Below are 27,500 nucleotides of genomic sequence, written 5' to 3'. Positions count from 1 at the left end.
GCAGTTGCAATGTTCCAAAATCACCCAGAATAGTTTTTCTTCTTCAGATAATTCAGTAGTAAGGAACTCCTAGTAGACGTTGTGTGAAGACAACTGATCACTGTTTCACGTCGGACACTTCCATCCAGTTCCACCTCCTCCAAACAGTGAGATACTTGAGTCCTTACAGGATATCCTCAACCAGTAGAATGTTTGTATGACTCCAGCTCCAAGCTTCCACAGCGTTCAACCAGACCCCCCTTAGACTACGATATAGAACTTTGGTGGGTATGAGTCAAATAGTGCGCAGTTGATACTTCATTCTCTATAAGTAAAATTTCAATAAAAAACTTTTTTAAATTTTTTTTTATAGATGTGTTTTAAAATATGTGTCTCTAAACTTTCCCCCTTGGAGAGAGAGAGGGCATCAAAAGTCTTTGTTCTCCAGAACTACTTTTAGGTAGTCCACTCCTTTTTTCCCCTTCCTGTATGCTCTCTCTCTCTCTCTCTCTCTCTCTCTCTCTCTCTCTCTCTCTCTCTCGCTGTCTCTCTCTCTCTCTCTCTCTCTCTGTCTCTCTCTCGCTGTCTCTCTCTCTCTCTCTCTCGCTGTCCCCTACTCTCTCTCTCTCTCTCTCTCTCTCTCTCTCTCTCTCTCGATGAAACCAACACTTTCAGTAAACCTCAGAGCTCGAAATGTATTTTCAATTCTAGTTCGTTTTCAATTTCCGGCAACTGAGCATAGTCTGTTGGGTATGACAACAACATCAAACCTCAACAACTACAGTTTCCGTTTGACATTTTCACAGATCTATAGTGCAGTCTGGAGCCCTGAAATACTGTAGTCATCTGCCATGTTTCAGAGGCTGTGCCTTTTGACTGTGTTGCAACATTTCACTTGTCAACATTTCACTTTACAACATTTCACTTTACAACATTTCACTTTACAACATTTCACTTTACAACATTTCACTTTACAACATTTCACTTTACAACATTTCACTTTACAACATTTCACTTTTCAACATTACAATTTTTTTTAAATGCTGAAGTGAGGCAAGGATGAAATTAAAAACAGATCCGTGTGTGATCGTTCGAAACAGTTTCTCTTTATTGGCAGTAGGGACTATAAAGTCAACGTCTTACAGTAGGTACAGTATCAGCAGTTTCATTAGGTACAGTATCAGCAGTTTCATTAGGTACAGTATCAGCAGTTTCATTAGGTACAGTATCAGCAGTTTCATTAGGTACAGTATCAGTTTAGGTACAGGGCAGTTTAGTGGCATCTTCAAGCCGCTAACTGTCTAGTCAAGGTAGTACAACTCTCAACGTAGTACTCTCTAGGTAGTACAACTCTCAACTTAGTATTCTCAAGGTAGTACAACTCTCAACGTAGTATTCTCAAGGTAGTACAACTCTCAACGTAGTACTCTCAAGGTAGTACAACTCTCGACGCAGTACTCTCAAGGTAGTACAATGTAGCACTCTCAAGGTAGTACAACTCTCAACGCAGTACTCTCAAGGTAGTACAACTCTCAACGTAGTACTCTCAAGGTAGTACAACGTAGTACTCTCAAGGTAGTACAACTCTCAACGTAGTATTCTCAAGGTAGTACAATGTAGTACTCTCAAGGTTGTACAACTCTCAACGTAGCACTCTCAAGGTAGTACAACTCTCAACGTAGTATTCTCAAGGTAGTACAATGTAGTACTCTCAAGGTAGTATTACTCTCAACGTAGTACTCTCAAGGTAGTACAACTCTCAACGTAGTACTCTCAAGGTAGTACAACTCTCAACGTAGTACTCCCAACGTAGTACAACTCTGCACAACACAGGGTAGTAGAGTAACATCCAGGAATATTCCATGTACAGTACAGTAATATAGTCAACAGAACACTTCGGAGCTGTCTAAAGTTCATAGCATGGCTTCAGTACTAAACCCTCAGTAAACCACCAAAACAATTACTCAACACACTGTTTTAGTTTTAGCTAAGTTTTAGATTTTAGTTTTGGTCTGTTGTTTTTTTTTGAATAAACACTACAAGAGTTGGAATACAGATTAATGGCAACATATTTCCTCCGCACCAGCAAGTATTCAGTGAACAGATGTCCAGTCGTACAGTAGAAGATAAAAACCCCTTTTCCCCTCAGTAGTAGGAACAACACAAACAGCTGTTTAAGGCCTGCACCTCTCCCTGTGCTGCCCTCCAAACATGTACATTTCATTATTAAAACATACATACAATATGTACAGCTTATATCAGATATATAAATAGTTACTACTGTGGTTATTATGGCGGACAAGGAGAGAACTAATCACAACATTCAAGTCCATTAGTAGTACATCAGGGAAGAACTCATAGGCCTGAGTCCTAAACGCCACCCTCTTCTCTAGATAGTTCACTACTTGTGATCAGAGCTCTATGGGCCTGGTCAAATGTAGTGCACTTTAAAGGCTCTAGGGTCCCATTTGGAACACAACCCTTTGTCCTCCTGGCTAATATGGCCATTAAGCCCACATAGTGGATAGATACAACTCTACTAACAGTAAACAATATGCATGGACAGTTAACGTTTTATGTATTCAAAAACCTTTCTTCTTTTTTAATCACAAATAATAATACAAAAATCATCCATAAGTACATACAAAAAGTGAAATGTTTCTCAATTCATTGTCACACAACAAACAGCCATCTGTATCCTCCTTGGTCGAACACTTGCACATTTTCAGCAGCAAGATAGATTCCTACGTGGTCCTTATAGATATGCCTGACCACAATATGTTTAATGGTCCTTATAGATATGCCTGACCACATTATGCTTAATGGTCCTTATAGATATGCCTGACCACAATATGTTTAATGGTCCTTATAGATATGCCTGTCCACATTATGTTTAATGGTCCTTATAGATATGCCTGACCACAATATGTTTAATGGTCCTTATAGATATGCCTGTCCACATTATGTTTAATAGTCCTTATAGATATGCCTGTCCACATTATGTTTAATGGTCCTTATAGATATGCCTGTCCACATTATGTTTAATGGTCCTTATAGATATGCCTGTCCACATTATATTTAATGGTCCTTATAGATATGCCTGTCCACATTATGTTAAATGGCCCTTATAGATGTAGTGTATATAAATTCCTCCATCATACATATTCATGACTTGCACCTCCATCACTCGGTCGTGTCATGCCATTGTTATGAACGTCGTCAAGCCGCCCTCTACCGGAGGCATTCTGGACGGAGGCTAACTACTATTTCGTCAAAATTACACTACAGTGCCTGGAAATACGATGACATTGTAAAAGTAGTCGAATATTTAGTAGGAAACAACTTAATGTCAGCATTATCATGCCTTCAAATTTACTTTAGACATGTCTAATGTTGTCATTAGCTTGTAAAGTTCGTCAAAAATAGCTAGCAATGCTAACGTTAGCTAGCTAAAATCCGTTGGCCTCCCCTCAATTTTAGCTAGCTAGTAAAAGTCAATCTGGAGACATTCAAAGTTTTCCTACAAATGATTTGCCTCATTTTGAATTTCATTGTATTTCCAATCCACTGTAATGCGCTTTTTGACGAAATCTTCATCAGCGCTCATTGACGACGCATTTAGCAAAATGCTCAGTCCAACATGAACGTTTAAAACAATATTGTGACCAAACTTGCAACCTATGAATATAATGTACACGAAGAGAAGCATAATGTAGATTATAGACCGTCCGGCTATTGATCACTAAAACCCGAGCCCGGAACACAAATATTACTCTGCTTCCCCGCTGTTTCAGTGAAATAGTGATATATTCAGTTTGATGTTCCAGGCTACTAAACTATTATAAATCATGATCTGTTTGGGCAAGCAGCTTTCAACGAGAACAACTTTGGCTGTTTGTGGGAATCGTCTTGTTGAATTAGAAACCCTGGTGGAGTTAAGGAAATGATCTCAAGGATGTCTTGTTTGAAGAGGAAGGAGCAGGGAGGGGTATTTGTTTTGTCTAGAGTCCACCCTGAATACTACTCTGCTTCACCAGTGAGACCATAGTGAAATGGAGCGCTGTTCAGGATGGATTCAAAGCTAGTAATTGTGCAACTCACTTCAGATTTTTTAGGAATTACCAGAAAAGTTTGAAGGGAGTCATGTCCAATCTACAGTTGAAGTCGGAAGTTTACATACACTTAGGATGTTGGAGTCATTAAAAGTCATTTTTCAACCACTCCACAAATTTCTTGTTAATAAACTATATTTTTGGCAAGTCGGTTAGGACATCTACTTTGTGCATGACACAAGTAATTTTTTTCCAACAATTGTTTACAGACAGATTATTTCACTTATAATTCACTGTATCACAATTCCAGTGAGTCAGAAGTTTACATACACTATGTTGACTGTGCCTTTAAACAGCTTGGAAAATTCCAGAAAATGATGTCATGGCTTTAGAAGCTTCTGATAGGCTAATTGACATCATGTGAGTCAATTGGAGGTGTACCTGTGGACGTATTTCAAGGCCTACCTTCAAACTCAGTGCCTCTTTGATTAACATCATGGGAAAATCTAAATAAATCAGCCAAGACCTCAGAAAAAATATGTAGACCTCCACAAGTCTGGTTCATCCTTGGGAGCAATTTCCAAACACCTGAAGATACCACGTTCATCTGTACAAACAATAGTATGCAAGTCTAAACACCATGGGACCATGCAGCCGTCATACCGCTCAGGAAGGACACACGTTCTGTCTCCTAGAGATGAATGTACTTTGGTGCGAAAAGTGAAAATCAATCCCAGAACAACAGCAAAGGACCTTGTGAAGATGCTGGAGGAAGCAGATACAAAAGTATCTATATCCACAGTAAAACGAGTCCTATATCAACATAACATGAAAGGCTGCTCAGCAAGGAAGAAGCCACTGCTCCAAAATCGCCATAAAAAAAGCCAGACTACAGTTTGCAACTGCACATTGGGACAAAGATCGTACTTTTTAGAGAAATGTCCTCTGGTGTGATGAAACAAAAATAGAACTGTTTGGCCATAACGACCATCGTTATGTTTGGAGGAAAAAGGGGGAGGCTTGCAAACCGAAGAACACCATCCCAACCGTGAAGCACGGGGGTGGCAGCATCATGTTGTGGGGGTGCTTTGCTGCAGGAGGGACTGGTGCACTTTACAAAATAGATGGCATCATGAGGTAGGAATATTATGTGGATATATTGAAGCAACATCTCAAGACATCAGTCCAGGAAGTTAAAGCTTGGTCGCAAATGGGTCTTCCAAATGGACAATGACCCCAAGCATACTTCCAAAGTTGTGGCAAAATGGCTTAAGGACAACAAAGTCAAGGTATTGGAGTGGCCATCACAAAGCCCTGACCTCAATCCTATAGACAATTTGTGGGCAGATTCTGAAAAAGCATGTGCGAGCAAGTAGGCTTACCTAGGTGTAACCTGACTCAGTTATACCAGCTCTGTAAGGAGGAATGGGCCAAAATTCACCCAACTTTTGTGGGCAGCTTGTGGAAGGCTACCCGAAACGTTTGACCCAAGGTAAACAATTTTAAGGCAATGCTACCAAATACTAATTGAGTGTCTGTAAACTTCTGACCCACTGGGAATGTGATGAAAGAAATAAAAGCTGACAGAAATAATTCTCTCTACTATTATTCTGACATTTCACATTATTAAAATAAAGTGCTAATCCTAACTGACCTAAAACAGGGAATTTTTACTGGGATTAAATGTCAGGAATGGTGAAAAAATGAGTTTAAATGTATCTGGCTAAGGTGTATGTAAACTTCTGACTTCAACTGTATGTATTCGGCATTTAGAAGCTACATTATATCAGAGTTTGAAATCAGGGTCAGATAATCCAGACAATTTTTTTTTATAAGTGTCTGATTGACGTTATCTTTATAATAATGGTTTGGTTCCAGAGATAAAGGGTGTGGGAATCATTCAGTCATACAGAGAAAACATCATGTCTAAATGTACCAAACCATCAAGAGTTTACTGTTACACATCAAAACATTATCTTAATATTGTATAAAACTAAAAATCATTATTATTACTATAATTTAATCTATATGATCAACAATTAAACATGACATGTCATTTAAACACAAACATTTTGGTAAAGAAAGTTGTCATATATCTGTGATGCTTAAAGGCCCAACGCAGCCGTTTTTATCTCAATTTCAATTAACTGCCTTATTCCAACATCATAGTATATGTATATATATAAAACACAGGGGGGGGGAAATCATGTTTTTGACTGCACTGGGCCTTTAACGGTCAACACAATATACCTGAGGATGGATGTGAAAGATAAGAAATGGAAAATAAATGATTTTCTGAAAAGAAAAAGGTGTTGTTATTAAAGATTGATTTACTGATGAAACGTCGTTTCAGAGCCAGGGTGGATCACACGGCACCTGATAACAGAGAGCTTTGGTATGGAACATTGGATCACACGGCGGCCATGACAGTTCTCTGTGAATACGGTAGATCTATAGGAGGGCCTATAGCAGGGGGCTGCCAAACTCAATTCCTGAAGGGCCGCGTGTCGGCTGGCTTTTTTATGTTTGTTATTTGCTTCCAATTCACTGTGTATAATGGCCATCCCCATGGTGTAAATACCTTTTGATGTGTAGTAGCCGTGCAGACAGGCCCAATCGTTCCCTCACCTTTCATACACTGATCTTTCAATGGATGATCAGCATGCTATTAGAGGTATGGTATATGGCAGAGGGGCAGCTTCTAGTGTGTTACTGAGAGAAAAGCCAACCTCCAATGGAATATAACAGTCTTCAGAATAATACCCTTTGTGTAACAGCACATAGTTAAAAAAATAAATAAAATAATCATAATTCAAAAATATCCTAGTAAAGTCACAAAGACAAGTGCTATTCATTTCAACAACGTACTTTTTGCTTTTTAATAGAAACACCATGGACGATTCAAGGACCACAGACTACCTACCCATCTACTGTAGCACATAGTAGTAAGAGGTCAGAGTGTAGGTATACTACAGAATCAATATCAGGCAATCTGATTGGACAGAGCTGCAGTATCAGAGAGTTTGATTGGACAGAGGCAGGTTGCTCACAACAACGTTTTCAGAAGCAGAGCTGCTCACGAATGACAGGAAGTAGTAGAAGAAGGAGAAGAGGAGGAGGAAGAGAAGAAAGGATACATTACATTCAGAGACAAAATCACCTGTCCATACCTCCATCTCTCTCTCTCTGTAAGGAGACACAATCAATCAGCCAATAGCAGTCCAGGCTGTCCATACATGTCCACAAAGACAAAGCCCACAAGGACATCTACCATCCAATCGTCACGCAAACATCCACTTCCTCATTAGTCACATGACCTCACAGTCACCGGGTAAGATAGGTCCTTCCCGCCAGGGAGAAATTAAATTCCACTTCCTGGAAAAACCTGGCATGTTTTAACGAAAACTTCCTGGCCTCTGTTCATTGGCCGGTGTCGGCGGAGAGGCGTGTCTCGAAGAGGCTCAAGGCGTGGTGGACAAACTCGTACTGCTCCCCTGTCTGGATCAGACCTCCTCTGAAAAGGACACACAGAGACAAGGCAGCCATTAGAATCCCGGCTAAAATAACAACATGGACCAGTGACAGTGGTAGCATGTTAGTAACATCCTGACTGACTGTCTGTTAGTAACATGCTGACTGACTGTCTGTCTGTTAGTAACATCCTGACTGACTGTCTGTCTGTTAGTAACATCCTGACTGACTGTCTGTTAGTAACATCCTGACTGACTGTCTGTCTGTTAGTAACATGCTGACTGACTGTCTGTCTGTTAGTAACATCCTGACTGACTGTCTGTCTGTTAGTAACATGCTGACTGACTGTCTGTTAGTAACATGCTGACTGACTGTCTGTCTGTTAGTAACATGCTGACTGACTGTCTGTCTGTTAGTAACATGCTGACTGACTGTCTGTCTGTTAGTAACATGCTGACTGACTGTCTGTCTGTTAGTAACATCCTGTCTGTCTGTTAGTAACATCCTGACTGACTGTCTGTTAGTAACATCCTGACTGACTGTCTGTCTGTTAGTAACATCCTGACTGTCTGTCTGTTAGTAACATCCTGACTGTCTGACTGTCTGTTAGTAACATCCTGACTGTCTGTTAGTAACATCCTGACTGTCTGTCTGTTAGTAACATCCTGACTGTCTGACTGACTGTTAGTAACATCCTGACTGACTGTTAGTAACATCCTGACTGACTGACTGTTAGTAACATCCTGACTGACTGTCTGTTAGTAACATGCTATGAAATACAAGGAGTGGAAAATCATTTCATTAAACTAAACCTTCCATCAGTTGTGGCCATGCTACTGTCTGTAATATAATGAATCCATCTCATACTGTCATTTCATTAAACTAAACCTTCCATCAGTTGTGGCCATGCTACTGTCTGTAATATAATGAATCCATCTCATACTGTCATTTCATTAAACTAAACCTTCCATCCATGCTACTGTCTGTAATATAATGAATCCATCTCATACTATCATTTCATTAAACTAAACCTTCCATCAGTTGTGGCCATGCTACTGTCTGTAATATAATGAATCCATCTCATACTATCATTTCATTAAACTAAACCTTCCATCAGTTGTGGCCATGCTACTGTCTGTAATATAATGAATCCATCTCATACTGTCATTTCATTAAACTAAACCTTCCATCAGTTGTGGCCATGCTACTGTCTGTAATATAATGAATCCATCTCATACTGTGACTGAAGAACATCTCTTATTTTAGCGCTGCTGAACATTTGGAACATTAATTACCAATGTTCTGTCTCATAATACCTGAACCATTTAGGATTCTCTCCAGCTCATTTACTCCTGTGGTAATTAGTCACGATAAAAGGTCATTTAAACTCTTACTCAGTCATCTAAACGGTACAGTGGCAGTTTGCTTCAGTACATTCTGTTCAATGATTAACTAAAGCTCAACCATGGCAACATTATGAAGTCCTTGATACCCTGTTGAGCTGCAGGCTACTGCTTCATCCTAATGGATGAGTGATTTATCCTGGTACAGACAGGCTGTGGGAGATATTTCAGCTTAAACCCTGTTCAGGCTCAGGGGATGAGTGTGTGTGTGTGTGTGTGTGTGTGTGTGTGTGTGTGTGTGTGTGTGTGTGTGTGTGTGTGTGTGTGTGTGTGTGTGTGTGTGTGTGTGTGTGTGTGTGTGTGTGTGTGTGTGTGTTTGAAAGAGATAGGAACGTATTATCACGTTCTGTCCCTCTCTTGTAAAAAAAAAACAACGTTTCTCATGTACAAGTTTCTTAGCATGATTTATGTCACACCCACCTACATCCCCCCTAACATCCATCCTGACTGTCTGTCTGACTGTCCTCACCCAGCCACATCCATCCTGACTGTCTGTCTGACTGTCCTCACCCAGCCACATCCATCCTGACTGTCTGCCTGACTGTCCTCACCCAGCCACATCCATCCTGACTGTCTGTCTGACTGTCTGTCTGACTGTCCTCACCCAGCCACATCCATCCTCACTGTCTGTCTGACTGTCCTCACCCAGCCACATCCATCCTGACTGTCTGTCTGACTGTCCTCACCCAGCCACATCCATCCTGACTGTCTGCCTGACTGTTCTCACCCAGCCACATCCATCCTGACTGTCTGTCTGACTGTCCTCACCCAGCCACATCCATCCTGACTGTCTGTCTACTGTCCTCACCCAGCCACATCCATCCTGACTGTCTGTCTGACTGTCCTCACCCAGCCACATCCATCCTGACTGTCTGTCTGACTGTCCTCACCCAGCCACATCCATCCTGACTGTCTGCCTGACTGTTCTCACCCAGCCACATCCATCCTGACTGTCTGTCTGACTGTCCTCACCCAGACACGTCCAACCTGACTGTCTGACTGTCCTCACCCAGCCACATCCATCCTGACTGTCTGTCTGTCCTAACCCAGCCACATCCTGCCTGCCTGCCTGCCTGCCTGCCTGCCTGCCTGCCTGCCTGCCTGCCTGCCTGCCTGCATGTAATCACTGATGGTCATTAGAGCAACACAAACACAGTAGCATACAAGCAGGAAAGAGGACATGGCTTTATCTTCACCAGGTAACTCACCTGTCTGCTGTAAACAGACAGCTGTCTGGACCTATTCCACATACTGTCTAATACACCAGGTGTAGGTAACTCACCTGTCTGCTGTAAACAGACAGCTGTCTGGACCTATTCCACATATGGTCTAATACACCAGGTGTAGGTAACTCACCTGTCTGCTGTAAACATATTGTACTACATTGGACCTATTCCACATACGGTCTAATACACCAGGTGTAGGTAACTCACCTGTCTGCTGTAAACATATTGTACTACATTGGACCTATTCCACATACTGTCTAATACACCAGGTGTAGGTAACTCACCTGTCTGCTGTAAACATATTGTACTACATTGGACCTATTCCACATACTGTCTAATACACCAGGTGTAGGTAACTCACCTGTCCGCTCTGAGCTGACACACAATCCCCAGCACATCCACCACTCCCTCCAGCTCCAACTGACGACAGCCTATCGTCGTGGCGATGAAGCAGCCCGTTCGGCCAATCCCTGCGCTGCAGTGTACGATGACGGGTCCCTGCGATGGGGAGCCCGTCCTGTCCTCCTCCACGTCTCTCATCAGCTGAAGCAGGGGCTGGGCGCTGTCTGGGGTCTTATGGTCCGGCCACGATGTGTACCAGTAGTGCTTCACCACACGACTCTGGGCCCCTTGCTGTGAAAGAGACAAAGACACACACAGTTTGAGTAAGATCAAGATGGTGGTTTCAGTCTAGTTTAAAGTAACTGTCCAGTGTTTACAGATTTCTATGAAATATGACCTATAATCAATGACAATGTGAGTGAAATAGTTTTTCTTCTAAACATTTTTTATAAATTATGTTATAAAGGAGCTTTTCTGTTTTGGAATGGTGTGGTCGTACGCCAACAACAGAATGGTGTGGTCGTACGCCAACAACAGAATGGTGTGGTCGTACCCCAACAACAGAATGGTGTGGTCGTACGCCAACAACAGAATGGTGTGGTCGTACGCCAACAACAGAATGGTGTGGTCGTACCCCAACAACAGAATGGTGTGGTCGTACCCCAACAACAGAATGGTGTGGTCGTACGCCAACAACAGAATGGTGTGGTCGTACCCCAACAACAGAATGGTGTGGGCGTACGCCAACAACAGAATGGTGTGGTCGTACGCCAACAACAGAATGGTGTGGTCGTACCCCAACAACAGAATGGTGTGGGCGTACCCCAACAACAGAATGGTGTGGGCGTACCCCAACAACAGAATGGTGTGGGTGTACCCCAACAACAGAATGGTGTGGGCGTACCCCAACAACAGAATGGTGTGGGCGTACCCCAACAACAGAATGGTGTGGGTGTACCCCAACAACAGAATGGTGTGGGCGTACCCCAACAACAGAATGGTGTGGGCGTACCCCAACAACAGAATGGTGTGGGCGTACCCCAACAACAGAACTGTGTGGTCGTACCCCAACAACAGAATGGTGTGGGCGTACCCCAACAACAGAATGGTGTGGTCGTACCCCAACAACAGAATGGTGTGGTCGTACCCCAACAACAGAATGGTGTGGTCGTACCCCAACAACAGAATGGTGTGGGCGTACCCCAACAACAGAATGGTGTGGTCGTACCCCAACAACAGAATGGTGTGGTCGTACCCCAACAACAGAATCGTGTGGGTGTACCCCAACAACAGAATGGTGTGGTTGTACCCCAACAACAGAATGGTGTGGTCGTACGCCAACAACAGAATGGTGTGGTTGTACCCCAACAACAGAATTGTGTGGGCGTACCCCAACCACAGAATGGTGTGGGCGTACCCCAACAACAGAATGGTGTGGTCGTACGCCAACAACAGAATGGTGTGGTTGTACCCCAACAACAGAATGGTGTGGTCGTACCCCAACAACAGAATGGTGTGGTCGTACCCCAACAACAGAATGGTGTGGGCGTACCCCAACAACAGAATGGTCTGGTCGTACCCCAACCACAGAAGGGTGTGGTCGTACCCCAGCAGAATCGTGCGGGTGTATACCGGTCATAAAAAATATTAATGCAAGTAGATCGCTGATTGGTCAGTTCATCCTCCTCAGGAGGATGACATCATGCTCTGAGAAAATAGCAAGCATTTTGGAAACGGTCTGTTTGAAATAAATGTTTCAGGTGGGGTTTTTGAAGTGTTTTATTTTCTCCAAAGTTTGCTTTGGTCACATGTACGAGTAAGGGCCTATAGGATGAGTCAACATTATTTGGGTATGAGTCAACAAAACATGAACTTTTAAAAGTGTAGATTTCCAATGTATAGTAAATAGCTAGAAACCCACAGCGACCCAGTACGATCAATGGGTTCCATCCCTAAGTGAAAAGTACCTTCAGGTTGAGGGTCCGACAGGTGTAGTTGTCACACTCTGTCACGTTGTTAATGAGCACCTCCACCTTGCCATAGATACCGCGCCTCTCTGGCCAGTACAGAACACATTTCTGGAACAGACAGCATTATTAATCATTACACATGTTATCGTATCACCAATCACTATTGATCCAATAAACCCTGTCAATAACACATGATAAACAGGATTATGTCATGTAATCCTGTCAAATTTACATGATAAACAGGATTATGTCATGTAATCCTGTCAAATTTACATGATAAACAGGATTATGTCATGTAATCCTGTCAAATTTAAATGATAAACAGGATTATGTCATGTAATCCTGTCATATTTACATGATAAACAGGATTATGTCATGTAATCCTGTCAAATTTACATGATAAACAGGATTATGTCATGTAATCCTGTCAAATTTACATGATAAACAGGATTATGTCATGTAATCCTGTCAAATTTACATGATAAACAGGATTATGTCATGTGATCCTGTCAAATTTACATGATAAACAGGATTATGTCATGTAATCCTGTCAAATTTACATGATAAACAGGATTATGTCATGTAATCCTGTCAAATTTACATGATAAACAGGATTATGTCATGTAATCCTGTCAAATTTACATGATAAACAGGATTATGTCATGTAATCCTGTCAAATTTACATGATAAACAGGATTATGTCATGTGATCCTGTCAAATTTACATGATAAACAGGATTATGTCATGTAATCCTGTCAAATTTACATGATAAACAGGATTATGTCATGTAATCCTGTCAAATTTACATGATAAACAGGATTATGTCATGTAATCCTGTCAAATTTACATGATAAACAGGATTATGTCATGTGATCCTGTCAAATTTACATGTGTAGAATCACGTACATATTTGTTTACACCTATCTATGGGTTCCTGTGTGTGTGTGTGTGTGTGTGTGTGTGTGTGTGTGTGTGTGTGTGTGTGTGTGTGTGTTAGGGTTGAATATTTTCCCGGGTATTAAAAAGAAAAAAAAATCATCCTGAGAATAAATCACTTTTCTCCCACTCATTCTAAAGCATAGAAACCATATAAATATACTTAAAAATGTAATTTGATTAGAGCTTTGATCAGCATGACAAATCAAGACTGATGCTACCTGAGCCTGATGCTACCTGAGACTGATGCTACCTGAGCCTGATGCTATCTGAGCCTGATTCTACCTGAGCCTGATGCTACCTGAGACTGATGCTACCTGAGACTGATGCTACCTGAGACTGATGCTACCTGAGCCTGATGCTACCGGAGCCTGATGCTACCTGAGACTGTTGCTACCTGAGCCTGATGCTACCTGAGCCTGTTGCTACCTGAGACTGATGCTACCTGAGCCTGATGCTACCTGAGCCTGATGCTACCTGAGCATGATGCTACCTGAGCCTGATGCTATCTGAGCCTGATGCTACCTGAGCCTGATGCTACCTGAGCATGATGTGTGTGTGTGTGTGTGTGTGTGTGTGTGTGTGTGTGTGTGTGTGTGTGTGTGTGTGTGTGTGTGTGTGTGTGTGTGTGTGTGTGTGTGTGTGTGTGTGTGTGTGTGAGTGAGTGAGTGAGTGAGTGAGTGAGTGAGTGAGTGAGTGAGTGAGTGCACCCGTACCTCGTTCTTTTCCCTGAGCTTGGTGATCATGATGATGACAGGACAGTCTTCCTGCCAGGCCATCTGCCAGAAATCATTCACTGTGTTGATCATGGGACCCTGGGTGGCGATGTAGGCCTTCTCATCGCCTAGGTAACCCTGCAGATGTCAGAGAGAGGGAGGGAGGGAGGGAGGGAGGGAGGGAGGGAGGGAGGGAGGGCTATTATCAAACTGGTACACAGGAATTCTTGACTGGACCAAAATAGTTTTTGTAAACCGTCACTAGACTGGGGACTAGCTTGTTAAGGCATGATGAATGGACAGGTTGTTTAGACAGCATAGTCACTAACCCATTCATTAGGTGTTCATATTTCTGTCTTAATGTGTGCTGCTATTTATATATTTTTTTATAATTGTTTTATTTAACCTTTATTTAACTAGGAAAGTAAGTTAAGAACCAATTTACAATGACGGCCTACCGCGGCCAAACCCGGACGACGCTGGGCCAATTATCTGATTATCCTCTATGGTGTTAGCTACTGTCCAGAGAGAGATAAACCACAGCAGGTCTGAATAGCCTCTATGGTGTTAGCTACTGTCCAGAGAGAGATAAACCACAGCAGGTCTGAATAGCCTCTATGGTGTTAGCTACTGTCCAGAGAGAGATAAACCACAGCAGGTCTGAATAGCCTCTATGGTGTTAGCTACTGTCCAGAGAGAGATAAACCACAGCAGGTCTGAATATCCTCTATGGTGTTAGCTACTGTCCAGAGAGAGATAAACCACAGCAGGTCTGAATATCCTCTATGGTGTTAGCTATTGTCCAGGGAGAGATAAACCACAGCAGGTCTGATTATCCTCTATGGTGTTAGCTACTGTCCAGAGAGAGATAAACCACAGCAGGTCTGAATAGCCTCTATGGTGTGAAAGAGAAAATGAGAGTGTTATGTCCCATATGGCACCCTATTCCCTATATAGTGCACTACTTTTGACCAGAATGTATTGCACTAAATAGGGAACAGGGTGCCATTGTGAAGTCATGCTAGTAGTTGAGCTTCCTGCAGTGACTACAGGGGAAGTGGCCCTATTGTATCTGCAGCTCAACGGGTCATTAGAGAGTGAGTTCACTAGTTCCTCCGGCCTGCCCTCTCTCTCCTTCTGTTCTCTCCATAGATTTACATGGAAACAACAGAAACAATGTCCTCGCTCCCCTGGCCTCACTGCTACGCTTTTCTTTCCCAAGATGGAGAAACCCGATAGGGAGAATCTGAAGTTGTTTGTTTGTTTAAAAAGGGAACAAGTCTTATATCACACCAATCAGTTCAACAACACTGGGATATGACTGCATAATATAATATGAAATATGAAGGCATGAACTAAACTAAAGATGACCAGTTAGAATCCAGGGTGATAGAATGAAAAAAATGTAACTATGTTTCATGAGTTCCGTTCTAATCTCTAATCTGTTCTAATCTGACTATGCATACCTGTACAGACAACTTTAATCTGTGTTTTATTCTGACTATGCATACCTGTACAGACAACTTTAATCTGTTATAATCTGACTATGCATACCTGTACAGACAACTTTAATCTGTTATAATCTGACTATGAATACCTGTACAGACAACTTTAATCTGTGTTATAACCTGACTATGCATACCTGTACAGACAACTTTAATCTGTGTTTTATTCTGACTATGCATACCTGTACAGACAACTTTAATCGGTGTTATAATCTGACTATGCATACCTGTACAGACAACTTTAATCTGTTATAATCTGACTATGAATACCTGTACAGACAACTTTAATCTGTGTTATAACCTGACTATGCATACCTGTACAGACAACTTTAATCTGTGTTTTATTCTGACTATGCATACCTGTACAGCAAACTTTAATCTGAGTTATAATCTGACTATGCATACCTGTACAGACAACTTTAATCTGTGTTATAATCTGACTATGCATACCTGTACAGACAACTTTAATCTGTGTTATAATCTGACTATGCATACCTGTACAGACAACTTTAATCTGTGTTATAATCTGACTATGCATACCTGTACAGACAACTTTAATCTGTGTTATAATCTGACTATGCATACCTGTACAGCCAACTTTAATCTGTGTTATAATCTGACTATGCATACCTGTACAACCAACTTTAACCTGTGCTATAATCTGACTATGCATACCTGTACAGACAACTTTAATCTGTGTTATAATCTGACTATGCATACCTGTACAGACAACTTTAATCTGTGTTATAATCTGACTATGCATACCTGTACAGCCAATTTTAATCTGTGTTATAATCTGACTATGCATACCTGTACAGCCAACTTTAATCTGTGTTATAATCTGTCTATGCATACCTGTACAACCAACTTTAACCTGTGCTATAATCTGACTATGCATACCTGTACAGACAACTTTAATCTGTGTTATAATCTGACTATGCATACCTGTACAGACAACTTTAATCTGTGTTATAATCTGACTATGCATACCTGTACAGACAACTTTAATCTGTGTCATAATCTGGCTATGCATACCTGTACAGACAACTTTCAGGAAATGTTTTTTACCTGTTCATTATGAGAGCGCTATCATGTGCCATTTTGGCTCTAACTAAGAGATCACTGTTGTTTTACAAACACAACATCCACCTGTTTTGGTTTGGGTTCAGAATTCAATGTGTTCACAAACAAAGGTTAAGAACCCAGAACAGTCCCTGGGCTCACATGCCTGGTGGATAATTTACTCTGTAATTGGCATTGTGTGTGTGTGTGTGTGTGTGTGTGTGTGTGTGTGTGTGTGTGTGTGTGTGTGTGTGTGTGTGTGTGTGTGTGTGTGTGTGTGTATGTGTGTGTGGCTGCATGTCTGTCTGTGTGTGTGTGTGTGTGTGTGTGTGTGTGTGTGTGTGTGTGTGTGTGTGTGTGTGTGCGTGCGTGCGTGTAACTTACCCTAATGTAGTTGGCGTTGATGTAGTTGCTGAGAGGGTCTAAGGAGCTCTTGGTCCTCAGGATCACTCTGGAATGTGGATCTACAGGTGACAACAGATATGTTACCAGCTATTAGAATCAGATAGATATGTTAGTGACTAAAGGGTTCCAGCTGGTAGAATCAGATAGATATGTTAGTGACTGGAGGTTCCAGACAGAACACACTGAGACAAGGCTGAGTATAGCCCACAAAGACCTCAACCTCAACCCCAGACCCCAACCTCAAACCCAGACCTCAACCCCAGACCTCAACCCCAGACTACAACCCCAGACCCCAACCTCAACCCCAGACCCCAGACCCCAACCTCAACCCCAGACCCCAGACCCCTCTGTGCTCTGCGTGTTGAAGGAAGACTGCTGGTTCAGACAGGAAGCCTGATAACGTTCCAAGGTGTGAACGGGAAGACAGTAACATTCCAACCCAACTGTCTTTTTATTACAGAATGATGTCATTCACACACACACACACACACACACACACACACACACACACACACACACACACACACACACACACACACACACACACACACACACACACACACACACACTACTATAACACCCTATTCCCTAGTTAGTGCACTACGATAACACCCTATTCCCTAGTTAGTGCACTACTATAACACCCTATTCCCTACTTAGTCGCTACTATAGCACCCTATTCCTTAGTTAGTGCACTAATATAGCACCCTATTCCTTAGTTAGTGCGCTACTATAGCACCCTATTCCTTAGTTAGTGCACTACTATAGCACCCTATTCCCTAGTTAGTGCGCTACTACAGCGCCCTATTCCCTAGTTAGTGCACTACCATAGCACCCTATTCCCTAGTTAATGCGCTACTACAGCACCCTATTTCCTAGTTAGTGCACTACTATAACACCCTATTCCCTAGTTAGTGCAGTACTATAGCACCCTATTCCCTAGTTAGTGCAGTACTATAACACCCTATTCCCTAATTAGTGCACTACTTTAACACCCTATTCCCTAGTTAGTGCGCTACTACAGTGCCCTATTCCCTAATTAGTGCACTACTATAGCACCTTATTCCCTAGTTAGTGCGCTACTACAGCACCCTATTCCCTAGTTAGTGCAGTACTATAGCACCCTATTCCCTAGTTAGTGCGCTACTATAGCACCCTATTCCCTAGTTAATGCGCTACTATAGCACCCTATTCCCTAGTTAGTGCAGTACTATAGCACCCTATTCCCTAGTTAGTGCGCTACTATAGTACCCTATTCCCTAGTTAGTGCAGTACTTTTGATCAGGACCCACAGGGTTAAAGGCAGAACACTAGGGAATAGGACACCATTTGGGACACACCTAGAGGCTGTTTAAAGAATCAGGAAGGAACAGCTCATCTCAGACATTTGGTTTATATTTGACCACTTCCGTCCACCAGGCTAACCAACCAGACAGGGCAGCACTAAAACACTTCCTGTATGACCAGGAGAGGTTGTGGCGGTTGGCTATGTTTGGTTGTATTCAGTGTTGCTTACATAGAGGTCGACCAGCCAAACACATGCTGCACACAACAACATATCATGCGCTGCAGAGAATGTTTGTCTATGTGTGTGTGTGTGTGTGTGTGTGTGTGTGTGTACGTGTGTGTGTGTGTGTACGTGTGTGTGTGTGTGTTCGTGTGTGTGTGTGTGTTCGTGTGTGTGTGTGTGTGTGTGTGTGTGTGTGTGTGTGTGTTCGTGTGTGTGTGTGTGTTCGTGTGTGTGTGTGTGTGTGTGTGTGTGTGTGTGTGTGTGTGTGTGTGTGTGTGTGTGTGTGCGTGTGTGTGTGTGTGTTCGTGTGTGTGTGTGTGTGTGTGTGTGTGTGTGTGTACGTGTGTGTGTGTGTGTACGTGTGTGTGTGTGTGTTCGTGTGTGTGTGTGTGTTCGTGTGTGTGTGTGTGTGTGTGTGTGTGTGTGTGTGTGTGTGTGTTCGTGTGTGTGTGTGTGTTCGTGTGTGTGTGTGTGTGTGTGTGTGTGTGTGTGTGTTCGTGTGTGTGTGTGTGTTCGTGTGTGTGTGTGTGTGTGTGTGTGTGTGTGTGTGTGTGTGTGTTCGTGTGTGTGTGTGTGTGTGTGTGAGCCCAAAGGTTGACAATAACAGACAGTGACAGGTTGACAGAACTACTGCTGTGTGAGATAGACAAGCCTAATCTACCGCGACACGACACTGACCCTCACATTAACACCATAGCCTTAGTCTGTGGACCACACAACATGTTGTGGCTCTGTGGGTGGTCAATTAGTCCTTATAAACTGGGTGGTTCCAGACCTGAATGCTGATTGGCTGAAATCCGTGGTATATCAGACCATATATGGGTATGACAAAACATGTATTTTTACAGCTCTAATTACGTTGGTAACCAGTTTATAACAGCAATAAGGCACCTTGGGGGTTTGTGGTATATGGCTAATATACCACGGCTAAGGGCTGTGTCCAGGCACTCCGCGTTGTGTCGTGCTTAAAGAACAACCCTTAGCCGTGTTATATTGGGCATATACCACACCCCCCTCGAGTCTTAATGCTTAATGAACTAATACATATTAAAAATCTAATATACTTACTTGGCAGTATTGTCTTGTATCTGTTTTTGGTTCCATGACTGGAAATGTCCATCACCTTTGGATCCACAAAGTTCATTGGGATTTCCTGAACGGACAAACAAAACAGACAAACAAAAACAAACAAACAAAAACAGACAAACAAAAACACAATTTAACTCATGAAGCAAGTTGGTGGTTGAAGATATCCCTCTAGTGGTGTGGGGGCTGTGTTTGGCAAAGTGGGTGGGGTTATATCCTTCCTGTTTGGCCCTGTCTGGAGGTGTCCTCGGATGGGGCCACAGTGTCTCCTGACCCCTCCTGTCTCAGCCTCCAGTATGTATGCTGCAGTAGTTTATGTGTCGGGGGGCTAGGGTCAGTTTGTTATATCTGGAGTACTTCTCCTGTCCTATTCGGTGTCCTGTGTGAATTTAAGTGTGCCCTCTCTAATTCTCTCTTTCTCTCTCTCGGAGGACCTGAGCCCTTGGACCATGCCTCAGGACTACCTGACATGACGACTCCTTGCTGTCCCCAGTCCATCTGGCCGTGCTGCTGCTCCAGTTTCAACTGTTCTGCCTTATTATTATTGGACCATGCTGGTCATTTATGAACATTTGAACATCTTGGCCATGTTCTGTTATAATCTCCACCCGGCACAGCCAGAAGAGGACTGGCCACCCCTCAGAGCCTGGTTCCTCTCAAGGTTTCTTTCTAGGTTTTGGCCTTTCTAGGGAGTTTTTCCTAGCCACTGTGCTTCTACACCTGCATTGCTTGCTGTTTGGGGTTTTAGGCTGGGTTTCTGTACAGCACTTTGAGATATCAGCTGATGTACGAAGGGCTATATAAATACATTTGTTTTGATTTGATTTAAATCAAATGGTTTAAACAGCCCATAAATGTTGAGGTGGATTGTTCCACATACACAAATGTAATAGGCTATCCGGTCTTGAATAACAGAGTTGATTAATCAAGTAGTTGACCACAGGAACACAACGCTGTGTAGTGGTTGTGTTGACGTTTTGTTCACTCACGACGAACCCTGTGTGTAGGGTCTGTGTGTGGAGCGCCACGTCTCGTAGCTGTGTGTGTGTGTGTGGTGTGTGTGTGTGTGTATGGTGTGTGCGTGTGTGTGCGTGTGTGTGTGGTGTGTGTGTGTGTGTGTGTGTGTATGGTGTGTGCGTGTGTGTGCGTGTGTGTGCGTGCGTGTGTTTGTGTGTGTGTGTGGTGTGTGTGCGTGTGTGTGTGTGTGTGTGTGTGGTGTGTGTGTGTGTGTGTGTGTGTGTGTGTGTGTGTGTGTGTGTGGTGTGTGTGTGTGTGCATGCATGTGTTCATTCCACTCACAGCAAACTCTGCGTGCAGCGTCTGTGTGTTGAGCACCACGTCTCGTAGCTGCTGTCTGGACAGGGTCCGGCTGGCTGACTGCAGGTACTCCTGAGTGGCCCTCTCTCTGGGGGTCACCACCCCACAGTTCAGGGGCTCCACTGAGGCCAGGGAGGACATGTCCAGCACCAGGGAGACGTTGGAGCCTCTCCTACAGGACCAAAACACATGTTAACATGGTCTTTTCCTCGTTCTACGTTGATCTGCCTTTTCTCAGAGTGGCTTACTGTGGTGTTTCTATTGGCAGAATGCGGGTCATAAACAAACCGTATTCTGCCTAGCAACATGGGCGACAGATTACTGTAACTGGCTAATCAAGGGAACAATTGTTGAACTCGACTGGACTATCTTTAAATTCTATTTGTTTGTTCCTCCTCATCTCCTGAAGATAACATGTCTTGGTCTATTCGCACGCCCACATCAAATCACCTTCTCATTGTTTACCCTGGCCCAATCAGAGGGGGTTAAATATGGCGTCCGGTCCCGGTTGGCTGGGCTTCCAGAACAACAACAAACTGTTAAGAACAAACTCTGGCTAATGACCAATCACCATGGAGACAGGTCTTCCTGACCCCCTGACACCAGCTAATGCCCAATCACCAAGGAGACATGTCTTCCTGACTCCCTGACACCAGCTAATGACCAATCACCAAGGAGACAGGTCTTCCTGACTCCCTGACACCAGCTAATGCCCAATCACCAAGGAGACATGTCTTCCTGACTCCCTGACACCAGCTAATGACCAATCACCACGGAGACAGGTCTTCCTGACCCCTTAACACCAGCTAATGCCCAATCACCACGGAGACAGGTCTTCCTGACCCCTTGACACCAGCTAATGCCCAATCACCACAGAGACAGGTCTTCCTGACCCCCTGACACCCGCTATAGAACACACACACGTGCACGCACATGCACAAATTAATACACACACGCACGCATATATACAGTATATAGTCTCTCTCTCTGTCTCTCTCTCTCTCTCTCTGTCTCTCTCTGTCTCTGTCTCTGTATCTCTCTGTCTCTCTCTCTCTCTGTCTCTCTCTGTCTCTCTCTCTGTCTCGCTCTGCCTCTCTCTCTCTCTCTCTCTGTCTCTCTCTCTCTCTCTCTCTGTCTCTCTGTCTCTCTGTCTCTCTCTGTCTCTCTATGTCTCTCCCTCTCTCTCTCTCTGTCTCTCTCTGTCTCTCTCTGTCTCTCTCTCTGTCTCGCTCTGCCTCTCTCTCTCTCTCTCTGTCTCTCTCTCTCTCTCTCTCTGTCTCTCTGTCTCTCTGTCTCTCTCTGTCTCTCTATGTCTCTCTCTCTGTCTCTCTCTGTCTCTCTCTCTCTGTCTCTCTGTCTCTCTCTCTCTCTCCATCTGGCTGCTCAGCCATTGTAACATCTCGATGACCATTTTGCCAAAAATCTTCAACAATGCAGAGACCAGCATATCTCTGTTTTCTCAGTTGTTGACACTGAATGCCGAGCACAGACCAAAGGGAATTGTTCCAGTCTGGACCGAACATTCAGTGTTGTGTGTCCACTCTGAACTGCAGTCCTGCAACAATCAGCCCCATGGCGGCTCAGGAAGTAGCCAGTTTCCTGTCAGAGAGTCACGCCTTTCCCTTTTGTTCTTGTGGTCTGAGCCCAAATGGCAGTCTATTCAGAGGCAGTGGAGTCACAGGTTAGGGCTGCTGGTGCCTGTCACTCCGTACTGTTTTACTTGACAGGAAGATGGCATGTGCGTGGTTAGTGACACCACTCAGGTTTCTAAGTGTATATTGTTTAAAATAATCAACTTGGTGGTTCGAGCCCTGAATGCTGATTGGCCGACGGCCGTAGTATATCAGACTGTATACCACGGGTATGACAAAACATGTATTTTTACAGCTCTAATTACGTTGGTAACCAGTTTATAACAGCAATAAGGCACCTCAGGGGTTTGTGGTATATGGCCATATACCACAGCTAAGGGCTGTATCCTGGCACTCAGCGTTGTGTCGTGCCTAAGAACAGCCCTTAGCCGTGTTATATTGGCCATATACCACAGCTAAGGGCTGTATCCTGGCACTCAGCGTTGCGTCGTGCATAAGAACAGCCCTTAGCCGTGGTATATTGGCCATATACCACAGCTAAGGGCTGTATCCTGGCACTCAGCGTTGCGTCGTGCATAAGAACAGCCCTTAGCCGTGTTATATTGGCCATATACCACAGCTAAGGGCTGTATCCTGGCACTCAGCGTTGCGTCGTGCATAAGAACAGCCCTTAGCCGTGTTATATTGGCCATATACCACAGCTAAGGGCTGTATCCTGGCACTCAGCGTTGTGTCGTGCCTAAGAACAACCCTTAGCCGTGGTATATTGGCCATATACCACAGCTAAGGGCTGTATCCTGGCACTCAGCGTTGCGTCGTGCATAAGAACAGCCCTTAGCCGTGTTATATTGGCCATATACCACAGCTAAGGGCTGTATCCTGGCACTCAGCGTTGCGTCGTGCCTAAGAACAGCCCTTAGCCGTGTTATATTGGCCATATACCACAGCTAAGGGCTGTATCCTGGCACTCAGCGTTGTGTCGTGCCTAAGAACAACCCTTAGCCGTGGTATATTGGCCATATACCACAGCTAAGGGCTGTATCCTGGCACTCAGCGTTGCGTCGTGCCTAAGAACAACCCTTAGCCGTGGTATATTGGCCATATACCACAGCTAAGGGCTGTATCCAGAAACTCAGCGTTGCGTCGTGCCTAAGAACAACCCTTAGCCGTGGTATATTGGCCATATACCACAGCTAAGGGCTGTATCCAGAAACTCAGCGTTGCGTCGTGCCTAAGAACAACCCTTAGCCGTGGTATATTGGCCATATACCACAGCTAAGGGCTGTATCCAGAAACTCAGCGTTGCGTCGTGCCTAAGAACAACCCTTAGCCGTGGTATATTGGCCATATACCACAGCTAAGGGCTGTATCCTGGCACTCAGCGTTGCGTCGTGCCTAAGAACAACCCTTAGCCGTGGTATATTGGCCATATACCACAGCTAAGGGCTGTATCCAGAAACTCAGCGTTGCGTCGTGCCTAAGAACAACCCTTAGCCGTGGTATATTGGCCATATACCACAGCTAAGGGCTGTATCCTGGCACTCAGCGTTGCGTCGTGCCTAAGAACAACCCTTAGCCGTGGTATATTGGCCATATACCACAGCTAAGGGCTGTATCCTGGCACTCAGCGTTGCGTCGTGCCTAAGAACAACCCTTAGCCGTGTTATATTGGCCATATACCACACCTCCTCCGGCCTTATTGCATTAAATATATAATGCTGACAGTGTTAATGATCTTCTTCCTGTCATATAATATATACATTCTAACCTACATTTACATAGAGGAAATAGACATTACAGTTCCAGACCTGAGCGTTATCAGGCATCCTCAAACTGCACTCCAACATGTTACAAAAGCACTTGACAATATTCCCCCCCAAAATCTATCACCATGAGACACCTGCCAGTGAAATGAACCCTCTCTCATTGCATTTTATCCTGCTTCATTGTTTTACATAAAGAACATTCCTGACAGAGGCCTGTTCCGGAACATTCTCTCACTTCCTTCTTATAAACATCAGGATGACTTGTGACATAAGGGGCCTCAATCTCAATTCATCTTTCCTCACCTCCTTCTCAACTGTATACTAGGAGAAGGTCAGAGGGGGAGGGGCTATGTACCTTCTCCTTCAATGGGTTTAGAGAAGGAGGTGAGGAGAGGAGGTGAGCAATCGAGGTAAGATTATTTGAGAAAGAACCAAGACGTCCTCTTCCCTCCTCCTCTACCTCCTCCTCTATGTCCTCCATCTCCTCCTTCTCCACCCCTTCCTTCCTCCTCCTCCCCCCTTCCTTCCTCCTCCTCCACCTCTTCCATCCTTCTCATCCTCCTCCTCATTCCCTCCTCCTCCTCTTCTACATCCTCCATCTCCTCCTTCTCTCCCTCTTCCCTCCTTCTCCCCCCCTTCCTTCCTCCTCCTCCCCCTCTCCAGTCCTTCTCGTCCTCCTCCTCATTCCCTTATTTTCCTCCTCATCCTCCTCCTCCTCCTCTCCCCCTCTTCCCTCCTACTCCCCCCCTTCCTCCTCCTCCTCCTCCTCCTCTTCTCCCCCTCTTCCCTCCTTCTCCTCCTCCTTTCCTCCTCCTCTTCCTGCTCCTCCCTGTTCCCACCTTCCTCAGACTAAGGCAGAGGAGGTGGTCTACCCCTCATTCTACACGTACTCTACGGAGAACACCTGCCACCAAACACAATCAGATGTTAGAGGTCGGGGGAAAATACCACGGCTCAATGCCTCTGGACTCTGGCCAGCATGTAACAGTTCACCTGAGTGCAGTGGGATGTGATAACATAACCCACAACTTACTGCTGGGACATGATACAATCTGCTGGTATCAGCCATTCATTTGGGGATTGTGTGTAGCTACAACATCTAATCTGCTTGGTGTAAACGCACGATGAAAACCTTCAAATGTCTTCAAACCAGTTTCGCTCTGTGTCTCTCTCTGTGTTCTCTCTCTGTGTCTCTTTCTGTGTCTCTCTCTGTGTCTCTCTCTGTGTTCTCTCTCTGTGGTCTCTCTCTGTGTCTCTCTCTGTGTCTCTCTCTGTGTCTCTCTCTGTGTCTCTCTATGTGTCTCTCTCTGTGTTCTTTCTCTGTGTTCTCTCTCTGTGTCTCTCTGTGTGTTCTCTCTCTGTGTCTCTTTCTGTGTCTCTCTCTGTGTCTCTCTCTGTGTCTCTCTCTGTGTCTCTCTCTGTCTCTCTCTGTGTCTCTCTCTCTGTCTCTCTCTGTGTCTCTCTCTGTGTCTCTCTCTGTGTCTCTCTCTGTGTCTCACTCTGTGTCTCACTCTGTGTCTCACTCTGTGTCTCTCTCTGTGTCTCTCTGTGTCTCTCTCTGTGTCTCTCTCTGTGTCTCTCTCTGTGTCTCTCTCTGTGTCTCTCTCTGTGTTCTCTCTCTGTGTCTCTCTCTGTGTCTCTCTCTCTGTGTCTCTCTCTGTGTTCTCTCTCTGTGTCTCTCTCTGTTCTCTCTCTGTGTCTCTCTCTGTGTCTCTCTCGCTGTCTCTCTCCGTGTCTCTCTCTCTGTCTCTCTCTCTGTGTAGTTAAAAGCAGCAGTGGAAAGTTTCCCAGACATCACTTACAGTGTTCTTCTAAAGTCAAGCCAGAGAGGAAGAGCAACATTAAAGACTTTAGACTTCACCCCTTCCCCTCCTTCCCCCTCCTCTCCTCACCCCTCCTCTGCCTCCTCCCCCCTCCTTCCCCTCCTCTCCCCCTCATCCCCTCCTTCTCCCTCTCCCCTCCCTCCTCTCCTCTTCACCTCCTACCCCTCCTCCCCTCCTCTCCCCCTCTACCCCTCCCCCTCCTCCTTGTCCTCTCCCCCATCCGTCCGTTCTTTGTGTCACTAGGACAGTTCTTGATTGGCCGCCAACATCCAACCAAACCCTGCCCTGACCTCATATACACTACAGCCCAGCTATTGAGAGAGACCCTCCAGCTCTGGGACAATCAGGCTATAGACTACAGCCCAGCTATTGAGAGAGACCCTCCAGTTCTGGGACAATCAGGCTATAGACTACAGCCCAGCTATGGAGAGAGACCCTCCAGCTCTGGGACATTCAGGCTATAGACTACAGCCCAGCTATGGAGAGAGACCTCCAGCTCTGGGACAATCAGGCTATAGACTACAGCCCAGCTATTGAGAGAGACCCTCCAGCTCTGGGACAATCCGGCTATAGACTACAGCCCAGCTATGGAGAGAGACCCTCCAGCTCTGGGACATTCAGGCTATAGACTACAGCCCAGCTATGGAGAGAGACCTCCAGCTCTGGGACAATCAGGCTATAGACTACAGCCCAGCTATTGAGAGAGACCCTCCAGCTCTGGGACAATCCGGCTATAGACTACAGCCCAGCTATGGAGAGAGACCCTCCAGTTCTGAGACAATCAGGCTATAGACTACAGCCCAGCTATGGAGAGAGACCCTCCAGCTCTGGGACAATCAGGCTATAGACTACAGCCCAGCTATGTAGAGAGACCCTCCAGCTCTGGGACAATCAGGCTATAGACTACAGCCCAGCTATGGAGAGAGACCCTCCAGCTCTGGGACAATCAGGCTATAGACTACAGCCCAGCTGTGTAGAGAGACCCTACAGCTCTGGGACAATCAGGCTATAGACTACAGCCCAGCTATGGAGAGAGACCCTCCAGCTCTGGGACAATCAGGCTATAGACTACAGCCCAGCTATTGAGAGACCCTCCAGCTCTGGGACAATCAGGCTATAGACTACAGCCCAGCTATTGAGAGAGACCCTCCAGCTCTGGGACAATCAGGCTATAGACTACAGCCCAGCTATTGAGAGACCCTCCAGCTCTGGGACAATGAGGCTATAGACTACTTCAAAACGGTTACATGGTTTCAGTCTTTCAACCCAGAATCATTGTGAGATGATTTAGTGGACAACTGAACCCACACTGCTCATGCTTCTTTTTACAAGGAGACGA

At 44.5% G+C, this 27,500-nt stretch overlaps 2 protein-coding genes across 3 annotated transcripts in view; both read right to left on the bottom strand.

Moving 5' to 3' along the window:
- LOC139394261 (receptor-type tyrosine-protein phosphatase beta-like) overlaps positions 1-441 on the bottom strand; it is a 113,480-nt gene extending 113,039 nt beyond the window's left edge. The window contains exon 1 of one of the 2 annotated variants that reach the window (XR_011629811.1): positions 1-441. This exon is cut by the window's left edge and continues 536 nt beyond it. The gene's annotated coding sequence lies outside the window, so the exon portion shown is untranslated. The other variant, XM_071142284.1, reaches the window with a different exon arrangement.
- Positions 442-7,269: 6,828 nt separating this feature from the next.
- LOC139394255 (receptor-type tyrosine-protein phosphatase R-like) overlaps positions 7,270-27,500 on the bottom strand; it is an 87,456-nt gene continuing 67,225 nt past the window's right edge. Inside the window, exons 9-15 of the mRNA XM_071142281.1 lie at positions 20,963-21,152; positions 19,646-19,730; positions 17,047-17,126; positions 14,096-14,233; positions 12,441-12,551; positions 10,493-10,764; positions 7,270-7,545 (exon numbers count right to left, since the gene is read on the bottom strand). Coding sequence (XP_070998382.1) covers positions 7,452-7,545; positions 10,493-10,764; positions 12,441-12,551; positions 14,096-14,233; positions 17,047-17,126; positions 19,646-19,730; positions 20,963-21,152 — 970 coding nt within the window. The 3' untranslated portion in view covers positions 7,270-7,451. The remainder of the gene's footprint in view (positions 7,546-10,492; positions 10,765-12,440; positions 12,552-14,095; positions 14,234-17,046; positions 17,127-19,645; positions 19,731-20,962; positions 21,153-27,500) is intronic.

This window comes from Oncorhynchus clarkii, unplaced genomic scaffold (assembly GCF_045791955.1).
Source record: "Oncorhynchus clarkii lewisi isolate Uvic-CL-2024 unplaced genomic scaffold, UVic_Ocla_1.0 unplaced_contig_796_pilon_pilon, whole genome shotgun sequence".
Taxonomy (NCBI): domain Eukaryota; kingdom Metazoa; phylum Chordata; class Actinopteri; order Salmoniformes; family Salmonidae; genus Oncorhynchus; species Oncorhynchus clarkii.
The sequence above is the reverse complement of the archived record's forward strand: the minus strand, read 5'-3'. Positions and strand labels throughout refer to the sequence as shown.